The sequence below is a fragment of the Lithobates pipiens genome, unplaced genomic scaffold, assembly GCF_037356315.1.
Source record: "Lithobates pipiens isolate NorthernLeopardFrog02 unplaced genomic scaffold, aLitPip1_a1.2 Scaffold_19, whole genome shotgun sequence".
In the NCBI taxonomy this organism is placed as follows: domain Eukaryota; kingdom Metazoa; phylum Chordata; class Amphibia; order Anura; family Ranidae; genus Lithobates; species Lithobates pipiens.
The window spans coordinates 181662309-181676026 of NW_027507764.1; the positions used below are offsets into that span (position 1 = coordinate 181662309).

General features: G+C 45.4%; 1 protein-coding gene across 4 annotated transcripts in view; it reads left to right on the top strand.

Annotated features, from left to right (window-relative positions):
- Positions 1 to 4498: 4498 nt before the first annotated feature.
- The window catches only part of LOC143996476 (acyl-CoA dehydrogenase family member 11-like), a 116333-nt gene continuing 107113 nt past the window's right edge, over positions 4499 to 13718 (top strand). For 2 of the 4 annotated variants that reach the window (XM_077491535.1, XM_077491536.1), the window contains exon 1: positions 4500 to 4775. In XM_077491535.1, coding sequence (XP_077347661.1) covers positions 4636 to 4775 — 140 coding nt within the window. In that variant the 5' untranslated portion in view covers positions 4500 to 4635. Of the gene's footprint in view, positions 4776 to 13718 lie in introns of all 4 variants that reach the window. The other 2 variants (XM_077491538.1, XM_077491537.1) reach the window with 2 other exon arrangements.

The window sequence follows — 13718 nt, forward strand, 5'->3', positions numbered from 1 at the left end:
TATTCTTCCTGCTCAGAAAGGATGCCTGGGTGCCCTTTCAAGGCCTTCTGTTATCTCTAAAGTGCCTCGATTGTCTGAAATCCCTTGGGTTCAACTGGCGGAACCTAGAAGAACCTCCTCTGGATCTTTGCATCCTTCTGTCCTGGGGGAGCATGCCGGATTTCTCCACTGTCACAACTTATCTCCGAATAGTGCTTTCCCATCAAATGGGATCTTGCACCAGTTCTGTTTGGAAGCTAGATCAGCCGTCCAGGGTTTCAGCCACAAGGCTCTCTTCACCATTAAAGAGTGCAGCATAGATCTGGCTGAACACCTAATGATGTCGATGGCTACTTCTCCGACGAAATCTGCTGATAATCTAAGCTCTTCTAAGGCCTTAATTATGTCTTCCTTGGGGACATCCTGGCGTAAGGCCATCTCGATGTTGTCTGTCCAGGCCCTAATGGTGTTTGACACAGAAGTGAGGACAATGGCTGGTTTACAGGCTGCTCCTGCGGCCAAGTAGCTCCTCTTAAGATCCAGATCGATCTGCCTATCTAGAGGGCCTTTAAAAGAAGTGGAATCCTCCATTGGAGGGGTGATATTCTTTGCAAGGCATACAAAGGCTGTGTCTACTACCGGCATAGAGTTTAGTGACTGAGTTTCGATCTCCGGTAAAGGGTAACGCGTATTGAACTGGCCCAAATAAAGGTTTTATCGGTTTTTGACCACTCATTCTGAATGACCTCGCCCATCAGCGGGAAGAGAATCTGCTTCCTTTTGAGGAATGGGAAAAAGCTCTTAGATTTTTTAGGCAGTTCCTCTGCATCCTCCCAGGCGATCGCAGTCTTGACTGCTTGGATGAATGGTGGGACCAAGGAATAACTGAACCCAGAAAGCTCTGGTTCCTCTGAAAAGTCCCCTGAGAGGTCTTCAGGTGGTAACTGTTTAGCCGGCCGGCCTGACGGAGGCAAAGGGGTACTAACTGCTGAGGGACCAGGGACCTCATGATCTGTCTCCTGTACCTGGGATGTCTGTGGGACTGACTGAGCAGGAACCAGGGCCGCTAGCTCAAAGAATGAGTCTTTCATTGTCCGCTTTAGCAGATCCACATCCTGCGGACTTTCAAGCACGCAGTTGGCTGCATAGTCTCTAAAGCAGTCTTTACAAACCCAGTTTGTCCAGTAGCGGCGTAGCCCCACATGTCCAGCACTTCTTCCTTGCATAAGCCCTAGGAGAGGGAGACCGATCTCATCTTCTGGATCTTGACCTCTTCGACCTAGGGCATGAAGAACGGGACCTATGATGTGAAGAATGGGACCTGCGGTCTGGGCTGTCATCATCGCGGTGTCTTGAGGATTTTCTGGTGCTCTTGGAGCGGGCAGGGCTACAATGCAAGGAATCCATGTTAGATTTAGGCAGCGCCCTTTTTTTTTTATACTTGCGTACAGTTGGCCTCATACCTAATGGAAGTAGGAGGATCTTTATTATGAGATGAATTACTCATTGCGTAGTTGGGCAGAAGGCTTTGGAAATATAGTAAGACAGGGAGTGGGGAGAGAAAAAAAAAGAATAACTGTAAACACACACATAACCCATACATACATATATACAAACATATATATATATATATATATATATATATATATATATATATACAGTGGGGATCGAAAGTTTGGGCACCCCAGGTAAAAATGTGTATTAATATGCATAATGAAGCCAAGGAAAGATGGAAAAATCTTCAAATGGCATTAAATTACAGATTAGACATTCTTATAATATGTCAAAAAAAGTTAGATTTTATTTCCATCATTTACACTTTCAAGATTACAGAAAACAAAAAAATAGCGTCTGCAAAAGTTTGGGCACCCTGCAGAATTTATAGCATGCACTGCCCCCTTTGCAAAGCTGAGACCTGCCAGTGTCATGGATTGTTCTCAATCATTGTCTGGGAAGACCAGGTGATGTCAATCTCAAAGGTTTTAAATGGCCAGACTCATCTGACCTTGCCCCAAATATCAGCACCTTGGGTTCTTCTAAGCAGTTGTCTAGAAAACTGAAACTGAAAATAGTTGACGCTCACAAAGCTGGAGAAGGCTATAAGAAGATAGCAAAGCGTTTTCAGATGTCAATATCCTCTGTTCAGAATGTAATTAAGAAATGGCAGTCAGCAGGAACAGTGGAAGTTAAAGCAAGATCTGGAAGACCAAGAAAAATATCAGACAGAACAGCTCGCAGGATTGTAAGAAAAGCAATTCAAAACCTGCGTTTGACTGCACGATCCCTCCAGAAAGATCTGGCAGACACTGGAGTTGTAGTACACTATTCCACTATAAAGACATACTTGTACAAATATGGTCTTCATGGAAGAGTCATCAGAAGAAAACCTCTTCTACGTCATCACCACAAAAATCAGCGTTTGAACTTTGCAAATGAACATATAGACAAGCCTGAGGCATTTTGGAAACAAGTTCTGTGGACCGATGAGGTTAAAATAGAACTTTTTGGCCGGAATGAGCAAAGGTACGTTTGGAGAAGAAAGGGCACAGAATTTAATGAAAAGAACCTCTGTCCAACTGCTAAGCATGAGGGTGGATCAATCATGCTTTGGGGTTGTATTGCAGCCAGTGGCACAGGGAACATTTCACGAGTAGAAAAAAAATGGATTCAATAAAATTTCAGCAAATTTTGGATGGTAACTTGATGCCATCTGTGAAAAAGCTGAAGTTAAAGAGAGGATGGCTTCTACAAATGGATAATGATCCTAAACACACCTCAAAATCCACGGGGGGATTACATCAAGAGGCGTAAACTGAAGGTTTTGCCATGACCTTCACAATCTCCTGACCTCAACATTATTGAAAATCTATGGATAGACCTTAAAAGAGCAGTGCGTGACATACAGCCCAGAAATCTCAAAGAACTGGAACACTTTTGTAAAGAAGAATGGGCAAAGATACCTCAAACAAGAATTGAAAGACTCTTGGCTGGCTACAAAAAGCGTTTACAAGCTGTGATACTTGCCAAAGGGGGCAGTACAAGATATTAACTCTGCAGGGTGCCCAAACTTTTGCAGACGCCATTTTTTTGTTTTCTGTAATTTTGAAAGTGTAAATGATGGAAATAAAATCTAACTTTTTTGACATATTATAAGAATGTCTAATCTGTAATTTGATGCCATTTGGAGATTTTTCCATCTTTCCTTGGCTTCGTTATGCACATTAATACACATTTTTACCTGGGGTGCCCAAACTTTCGATCCCCACTGTATATACCCATATATAGGCTAACCCACCTATTCCCCCCTTTTTCTTTTTATCCATATATATATATATATATATATATATATATATACACACACACACACACACACACACACACACACACATATATATATATATATACACATATATACACACACACACACACACACACACACACACACACACATACACATACATACACACACACACACACACAACCACCCTTACAAGCTGACCTTTAAATACAAAACAAGGTGGGTGGGCTAATCCCAAAGTCCACCTGACCTAGAAAAAAAAAAGAGAGCAAAACTTTTCCAGTAACCAAGATGGCCGCCGGCCGAATAGGCATCAGCGCATGCGCCCGCACATGCGTAGTAGCAATCGGTGCCGAGGACTCTATACAGATCCCTCACTAGTCGGCATTGTGTCCCCAACCCTGGACTGCGCATGTGTCAGTATGGCGGTGAGGACGCCGATCCACAGAGCCACCTGTAGCCTGGAAAGCAATTGGAAAGTAAGGGGAGCGCGCCCGCTGCCCCCTATACATAGAGGGCAATATATATAAATTTTAAGAGGGCAAATATACGATACCGGCAATCATAAGAGAACATATAAGAAGGAAGTAGAAAGAGAGAGAGAGAGTACAAGAGAAAAAAAGAAAAAGAAAAACCATCAGTCTGGAAAATGTGAGCTGATCCTTCTGCGACTCCGCTGTATTCATTATGACATAAGATGGCAGACTGCGTTCCTGTGAGAAAACTCTACGAGAAGACCCCAACAGATCCACAGAGGGGTTCCCAGTCTTATCAGTGCTGTGAGCGGCCCAAGAACAGGGACTGCGCACAGGAAAGGCTAAACCCGGCGGACGCTGCCAAAGGCAAAGGTATAGACGTATTGCTACTCTTCACCGGCACAAGAGGTATGAGGAAAAAAAGGAGAAAAAGGAGAATGTTGAGGGAGGGACTATGCCTTTAATTTATGCTATTCACTAGTCCTGAGAGAGGAGTCGGGGTGGAGCTCTATCACAGGAATGCTGCCATGGAGGCACCGGGAAAGTTTCCCAGTGCTAAACCTTACATCCGAATTCTAAATTGCTGCCTTTGTAAATTTTAAAAGACAGTAAAAAGGAATAGTAGTGGTAAAAAAAGCACTTGTATGTTTAACTAATCATTTTTTTTGATGTCTCCTTTAAGGGGGCGTGGCAGGGGTGTGCCCTATGCCTACATACTTTCGCTAAAAGGTGTCTCTAATTCCCATCTCAAAGAGTTGGGAGGTATGTGAACAGCCAAAGTAAAGTTTAGTTGCAGTTAAAAAATTACAAGAGAGTAAACTGTGTTGAAGTTAAAGAGTTACAAAGATCAGAAGAGGACTTTACCTTAAACTTGAGAGTGAGATGGCAGAGCTGGAGACTGATACCAGTGAAGTGAGAGCTAAACACAGGTTTGATGAGCAGAGATTGGATGAATACCTGAGCACCCACCTGCCGGGCTTCAGCTTCAGACCAGGGGAAGCCCTCACCGTCAGGCAGTACAGGTAAGGAAGAGGGGAAGTGCTCCTTGTACCCCAGAACTGATCAGCCTGTCATAGAATGGGGCAAATTCTGCACATAAGAGTGTTCATTAATAGAGGCTGGAGGTCAGCAGAATACAGTATTCATCCCCCACAATGAAGTCCTTCAAGAACTCTTAGGGCTGGTTCACACCACAAAAATGCACTCCAGATCCATGCTGGGTGCGTTTTTGCATGTGCGTTTGTAACATGTTTTTGATGCGTTTCCGGATTTATTCCAGATGCTTTTTTTTCTTCTTTTTTTCTGTTTTTTTCACTGTACTGGGGTCCGGTGTGTTTTTGATGTGCTCCCGTGCATCCTGGTGCATTTTTGATGCATTTTACTGTGTTCCGGTACAGTCCAGTGCAGGAAAAAGGCAGCATGTTCTTTTTTTATGGAACTGGAAAGCCCTGGAACTGACTGCACTGGTGTGAACTATGTCATTGGCAACCATATAACCTACTTTTCATGCATTTTTCATGCAGAAAAATGCACTGGACTGCATGTGGTGTGAACTGGCCCTGAATCATACACACCCCGTTGTTTATGTTCACATTCATCAGCAACTTTTCACCCCCCTCACTCTGTCCTCCATCAATTTTTCATTCCCACATTCTGTCCTCCAGCAATTCTTCATCCCCCTCATTCTGTGCTCCAACAACTCTTCATCCCCCTCATTCTGTGCTCCAGCAACTCTTCATCCCCCTCGTTCTGTCCTCCAGCAATTCTTTATTCCTTTCATTCTGCACTCCAGCAATTATTCACCCCCTCATTCTGTCCTCCAGCATATCTACACCCCCCTCTTTCTGCCCTCCAGCAATTCTTTATCCCCTTCATTCTGTCCTCCAGCATATCTTTAACCCCCCATTCTGTCCTCCAGCAATTCTTCATCCCCCTCATTCTGTCCTCCAGCAATTCTTTAACCCCCTCATTCTGTCCTCCAGCAATTCTTCATCCCCTTCTTTTTGCCCTCCAGCATATATTAATTCCTGTAATTTTGTTCTACAACAATTCTTCATCCCCCTCATTCTGTCCTCCAGAAATTCTTCATCCCCTTCTTTTTGCCCTCCAGCATATATTCAACCCACTTATTCTGTCCTCCAGCAATTCTTCACCCGCCTCATTCTGTCCTCCAACAATTATTCATCCCCTCATTCTGTCCTCCAGCAATTCTTCATCCCCTCATTCTGCCCTCCAGCAATTCTTTATCCCTCGCATTCTGTCCTCTAGCAATTCTTCATCCCCCTCATTCTGCCCTTCAGTAATTCTTTATCCCTCTCATTCTGCCTTCCAACAATTCTTTATCAACATTCTGCTCTCCAGCAATTTTTCAGCCCCCTCATTCTGCCCTCCATCAATTATTTATCCTTCTCATTCTGTCCTCCAGTAATTCTGTACTCCCCACATTCTGCCCTCCAGCAATTCTTCATCCCCCTCATTCTGTCCTCCAGCAATTCTTCAGCCCCCCTCATTCGGTCCTCCAGCAATTCTTCATCCCCCTCATTCTGCCCTCTAGAAATTCTTTATCCCTCTCATTCTGTCCTTCCGCAGTTCTTCATCCCCCTCATTCTGCCCTTCAGAAATTCTTTATCCCTCACATTCTGCCCTTCAACAATTTTTTATCCCTTAATACAAGGGGAAAAAAGAATTTGGGACTTTGAATGAAATTATGGTCTGGTAAGGCCACGTATTTCCATCCCTATTAATCTAAAAAAACGAAGAGGCAAGAGGGCGGGACTTTATATGAAGCATATGGTTGCAATACGGTGAATTGGTGGACGTATACAAAGTTTAAAAATATCAATACACAATTAGCTGATGTCAGTTTGGAGAAGATTCAACATAACAAAAACATAGGTACAACATGGTATTGCATAATAAAAATTCATAAGAGTACATATACATATTAGGCAGTTTAGCCTGCATGACCTGTAGCCTAGCTGGTTCTATCATGATAAGTAAAGATAACAATTTTTTGGTCTTTTTTCGTTTGTTTAGCAAAAAATTAAAACCCAGTTGTGATTAAATACCACCAACAGAAAGTTGTATTTGCACGAAAAAAATGATAAAAATTTCATATTCAAAAATTTCACAGCGTTGCATGACCATGAAATTGTCATTCAAAGTGTGACAGTGCTAAAAGCTGAAACTTGGCCTGGACAGGAAGGGGGTAAAGGGACAATAAGATCACCTGTCTTTTCAGCCAATCGGGTGATGGGTCTCAGGACCCACTTTCTGATTGGCCGGGAGGAGGATCAGTATTACAAAAGCAAATATTCATTCGCTCTTGTCACTCACACAACTGGGTGGGCTCGGAGCGCAATGCTCTGTGCCCCGAGCCAACCCTTTTTTGAATATATAAAAGGCAGTGCAGCGCAGACAATTAAGAAAATCAATAATTGCAGCCACTTGTGCCCATCATATGCAGCCACTTGTGCCCATCATAAGCAGCCACTTGTCCCCATCATATGCGGCCACTTGTCCCCATCATATGCGGCCACTTGTGCCCAGTATATGCAGCCACTTGTGCCAATCAAATGCAGCCACTTGTTCCCATCATATGCAGCCACTTGTTCCCATAAAATGCAGCCACTTGTTCCCATCAAATGCAGCCACTTGTGCCCATCAAATGCAGCCACTTGTGCCAATCAAATGCAGCCACTTGTTCCCATAAAATGCAGCCACTTGTTCCCATAAAATGCAGCCACTTGTTCCCATCAAATGCAGCCACTTGTGCCCATCAAATGCAGCCACTTGTGCCAATCAAATGCAGCCACTTGTTCCCATAAAATGCAGCCACTTGTTCCCATAAAATGCAGCCACTTGTTCCCATCAAATGCAGCCACTTGTGCCCATCAAATGCAGCCACTTGTGCCCATCAAATGCAGCCATTTGTGCCCGTCAAATGCAGCCACTTATGCCCATCATATGCAGCCATTTGTGCCCGTCAAATACAGCCACTTGTGCCCATCATATGCAGCCATTTGTGCCCATCAAATGCAGCCAATTGTGCCCATCAAATGCAGCCACTTACCCTGGCAATAAACACACCCCTCTGCTCATGGCTCATAGCTGCTGTTACTTGAACACCCCTCTCCCCCCCAGGGCTCACAGGTCTAGTTCCCCCCACCCCCATGGGAGGTTCAGTAATTACCTGAAGACTCGCATCCTCTGTCTCCATCCACTCTCCTCCATACTAGGGCAGCAGCAGCGGCAGAGGCGTCTGCTACTCTCAAGCTTCCTCCACTTGCCAAAGTGCAACTAGGCATCCAATAGGTTTGACTGGCACTTTGGCCAATCGGGAAACAGGTCTCACCGACCTGCCTCCTGCAGGGAGGCACTGTAGTGTGAAGATAGTGAAAATTCATTCGCTATGGTCACACAATTGGGTGGGATCAGAGCGCACTCTCTGCACCCCGAGCCCACCCTTTTTTGAAGCCGATTAGAGCCTCTGGCTCTAATCACGTGCTTAAAAAATAAAAATAAAAAAATACCCCCTCCCACCCCCGCCACAGGAATCCATGTGTCCGACGTACTGAAAGGGGCCACCGGGCGCATGGATAGGGAGGCGGCAGCATGGAAAGGAGGGGCGGCGCCAATGCACCCTCAATGCACAGAACCCCACTGGGCATAGGAAAACACAAGTATCAACGATGGGTATGGGTGATGTCACAACACTCACGTAGTTCCATACACGTTACATCCCAGAGGGGTGGTACTTTATCACCCTTTTTTGAAGCCTATCAGAGCCTCTGGCTCTAATCACGTGCTTAAAAAAAAACCTCCATTGAATTCCATGTGTCTGGCGCCCAGCATGAAGATTAGGGGGCCAAATGCATTGATAGGGGGGGTAAGGCCCGTGCGCCCCTAATTGAAGGGCTTCCACTGCCGCTCAGTGAATCTGTATGGGATAATTATCAGTCACCTGCAAGACTCCAATGAGTAAAGTGTCAGGGTCTGTATCCCTTTAGATGTGATTTCCCTTTGGGAGTATATCATCAAAAATGACATTTTTGTTGCAGGGGATACCAAAAAGGAAATGACATATCTGGGGACTGTTCTGTACACCATCTGTGTACATAATGCCTCCAGGTAGACATATTGCATTTTTTTTACTCTGTCGGCCCCCTACTGTAAATAAAGATACCAGGTTTATGGCAGCTAGCTAGATTAAAAATGCAGTTCAGTTAAGAATGTCAACGTTCTCCTTGGAAATATTGTGCTGAGGAAATTACTGAGCTGCAGGGAATACTGTAGGGGTAAATCCAAATCCAAAAACTCATATAAGCTTTAACATGTGAAAAGTTAAGTTTACTCTCTCAATCCTTTTTTCTAATATTTGGATGTTGGCAAGGTGGGGGGGTCATCCCTTTTGTGTAATCTTAGAAAGTATTATTTTGCTGAAAGGATGGTTGGTGCTTTAAATAGTCTTCTAGCAGAGGTAGTCAGACAACAGTAATGCCGCGTACACATGACTGGACTTTGACAGACTAGGTCCGACGGTCTTCCCGACAGACTTTCAGCGGAGGTCCGATGGACTTTCGGAATGAACGGACTTGGCCACACACGAACAGACTAAGTCTGTACGAAAGTCCGTTCGTTTTGAACGTGATGACTTAAGATGGAACTAAACAAGGAAGTTCAATAGCCAGTAGCCAATAGCTGCCCTTGCGTCATATTTGGTCCGTCGGACTAGCACACAGACAAACGGTTTTCCCGATTTTTAGTCCGTCGGATAGATTTGAAATATGTTCTATTTCTAGGTCAGTCGGATTTTTTTTAATAAAAAACAGTCGGCCTAGCCCGCACATGATCAGATTGTCCGACGGACTGATCCCGCCAGACCTAGTCTGCCGGAAAGTCCGGTCGTGTGTACGCTCCATAAGTGGTTTTAAACATGCTTGGGACAAAGTTAACAAAAAAAACAAATACAAAAAAATACAAAACATGTATTAATAAAATAAATAAATGGGTAGACTTGATGGACCTCTTGGTCTTTGGTTGGGGAGTTTTTGAAGGAAAATTTTGAAGGAGATCACCAGAACTGATATGGGAAAAAAGTATTAAAAAAAAAAAAGTTGGAACCAAAAATATTGCAATTGTATATGATGGACACACCGTTATGCCCTGTACACACAGTTGGACATTCCGACCACAAAATCCGTCTGATTTTTTCCAACGGATTTTATCCAAATCTTGTGTCACATACACACAGTCGCACAAAGTTAATCGGAAAATCCAATAGTTACAAACGAGGTGATGTACAAAATGTATGACGGGACTACGTAGAGCCCAGTAGCCAATAGCGTTTGACCCACAAATTTATTCTGAGCATGCGTGGCCCTTTGTGTGTTGGAATTCTATACACACACGATTGGAAAAAGTCCGATCGGATTTTGTTGTCGGAAAATTTTAGGTCCTGCTCTCAAATTTTTTCATCGGAAATTCTGACGGAAAAAAGCCAGCTAGACCCCAGTCACGATCGGATTTTCCGACAACATAATCCGATCGGACTTTTCCCGTCAAAATTTCTGACTGTGTGTACAAGGCATAAGATTTTAGATTTTAGTATATACGAATAGTGCAGCGCTAGAACAACAAATAAATGGCATAAATATTTAAATCATTAAACACTGATTGATGGTAAAGCATGCAGAAGTAGAAGTAGCCCCCCCTCCACGTGCAATACGGTCGGATTGGAGCCCCCGTTCACGGGGGAAAGTGGTCTTTTTTGAAAAAAGATGAGGGGGCAGAAAGGGAGGTCGGAGGAGGGGGCGGAGCATCAGCATGGCGTCGGCGTGGTTCAAACGCCCACAATACAGACCATGCATAGCTATAAAGGTGCACTTTTTGCAGGTGCACACAGCTAAAGGAGGGATACAGAGCAGATGGATGGCATGTGAGTGTGGATGGCACAGGCATTCCCAGGCACGTTTAGCCTTGATAGCAGCGGCAATTACTTAACTATTTTGCTCAGCAGTGGGTGCATTTCTTTAGTACCTCTGCATTTGTGCTTAACACTATGGGCGGAAGGCAGGGGAGGGCTGGGCCAGGGGGCAGGGATGCAATTGCCCCCTGGGCTGCTCTGATATGCGGTGGCAAAGGCTGCTGTGTCGTCAGCTCAAAACCGCAACATGAACAGTTCTTGAGCTGGCCGAGTCCAGTACTGTGAGCCAGCGATGTCTTCATGTCAGGGCTGACAGTCTGTGTTACACAGCACAGCCCCGCCCAGCCCCTCCCTACTACATACCATTGGCTGGCAGAGGCTGGACCTGCTGTCTGCTCAATCTGAGCAGTTGGCTGGAATCCAGTGAGGCTCCTGGGAGGCTGGGACCATCCAAGTAAGTAAGCTCCTCCTCTCTCCTCCTCTCTGCAGTCAAAGAGTTTTTTTTCTAGCAGCCTGTGCCAGTACTTTGCCCTCCTAGGGCTAGGTGGTATGATGAGGGCTCTCACTGACATGCTGCAGTTTGGCTGCAGTGCTGGTGTACTGGCAGTCATCCTGCATGTTGCCCCTGGGACATAGAGGATGCACATTTTTACTGCATGTTCTGAAAGTGCACAAAACGTCCTGCATGCTGCATGTTTGGTGCACTTTCAGAACATGCAGCAACAATGAGTAACCTAAAAGAAGGGGGTGTGACACCCGCCAGTACACCCGCACTGCAGCCAAACCGCAGCACACCAGTGTGAGCCTAAATGCTTTTATTCACTTGCAGCAGCCACTGCCACTTCTCTGAAAAGTGATCCATGCTCAGGTCACTTTTCAGAGGCATTTGACAGGCAGTGAATAGTTGATATCACATTTCATCCCTGCCTGCTTTAACCCCCCTAAATGCCAATCCCTGCAGGTAATGACACAGTTCACTTTGAACTCCACCTTATTTCCATTACTCTCTGTAGGTATTAGATGTGGTCTCACCTTTTTTGTTTGCACATCTAATACCAAAGGGTACTTTCACACTGGGGCAATGTGGGCGGTAGTGGTACAGCGCTGCTCGTTTTAGTGGCGCTTTATCATTGTTTTAGTGGCGCTAGCGGGGCACTTTTAATCCCCACTAGTGGCCAAAGAAAGTGTTAAAAACGGCTGTGTTGCATTCATTTCAATGGGCTGGGCACCTCTCCCAAACCGCCCCAATAATGCTGCTTGCTGGACTTTTCAGAATGTCCTTCAAGCGCACCGCCCCAGTGGGAAACCTGAGGTGGCATAAGAAGCGCTTTACAGGTGCTATTTTTTAGCACTAAAACGCCTGTACAGCGCCTTCAGTGTTAAAGGACCCTAAAGAGAGTTCTGGAAATAAGGTGGAGTTCAAAGTGAATTTCTACACCTAAGTGGAGCCCCCCTTTCAGAAGATTTGAGGATATTATTAAACCTAGAGACTGGTGGACTTAGGCCACAATAGACAGATTGAAATTCTGCTGGTTCAGCAGACATTTCAATCTATCTCTGTGCAGACTGGTTGTACAGAATTTGACTCCATCAACTGACAGTACAACCAGCGTGTCTTAATGTTTTTTAGCGATCAGTGCTGGCTGCTATAGCTGCCAGCAGTAATCACTGTATTCTGATGGCTTGGAAACTTTCACCTCAGAGCACACATCGACACACGGCTCTTATGGAAGCTTGGTAATTCAAGTTCTGGGCTTCCCTAATATTACAGCCCTGTGGGGCTGTGACCAAGTCTGGGCAAGAGCTGGGATATGACATTACTTACCTCATATCCCTGCCACTCCTAAACCTGCTCCACTGCAGCACCAGGCCCACAATGCCCTTAATCTGGCCGGTGCTCTGGCATGCACCTGCATGTGCATTTATTACTATCCGCAATTGAAACAGGAGGAACCTGCACCCTGGTGAATCTGGTGTTCATGCCGGGGAGACAGCAGGACTTGCGTGTTTAGCCTGCTGCGCTCACTGTGACTCTCAGCTACTCTGCTTGCTTGGCTTGCCCAGTGGTGTGGTGCTCACTCACCAGAGAAGCTCCGGACTCCACAGGTAGTGCTTAGTGTGGTGGCAGTGACAGCACAGTCTTTAGTCTTCATCTTCCTGCAGTCTCATTGGTTTGTGTACTGGGTGTGGGGAAGGGGCCAGCTCTTTTTCTCAGTCTCTCTGGGGGCAATCATGCAGTCTCTTTCTGAGAGACTGCTCCATTCTCTGAGAGACTGCTCCACTTCACACTGCCTGTACAGAGACTGACTGCTCTCTCTGTGCAGGCAGTGTACAGCGGGGTCTGTGCAGGCAGTGTGAAGCGGGGTCTCTCTCTGTGGAGGCAGTGTGAAGCGGGGTCTCTCTCTGTGGAGGCAGTGTGAAGTGGGGTCTCTCTCTGTGGAGGCAGTGTGAAGAGGTCTCTCTCTCTGTGGAGGCAGTGTGAAGTGGTCTCTCTCTGTGGAGGCAGTGTGAAGCGCGGTCTCTCTCTGTGGAGGCAGTGTGAAGCGGTCTCTCTCTGTGCAGGCAGTGTGAAGCGGGGTCTCTCTCTGTGGAGGCAGTGTGAAGCGGGGTCTCTCTGTGCAGGCAGTGTGAAGCGGTCTCTCTCTGTGGAGGCAGTAGACATGTGCATTTGTTTTCGTCCGAATTTCAGCTATTTTCGTTTTCGTTTTGACAAACGATAACGAAAGCACAAAATCCGAAAGATCCGCCATAAATAAATGCTTTATTTTCGTTTTCATTGTTACAACAGTTCGATATAGAATAGGAGATTCGACATGACTCTGACAACAATCTGTGTCTATAGAACCTGTGGTCGAATGTGCCTAACCTTACCTCTATTAGTCCAAGATTATATAGAGAAAATATTCGACAGAGAAAAAAGATTTGACAGAGAGAAAAGATTCTGCAAGTTACTGTCCTAAAAAGTGTTTGGGGACCCGGGTCCTGCCCCAGGGGACATGTATCAATGCAAAAAAAAGTTTTAAAAACGGCCGTTTTTTCG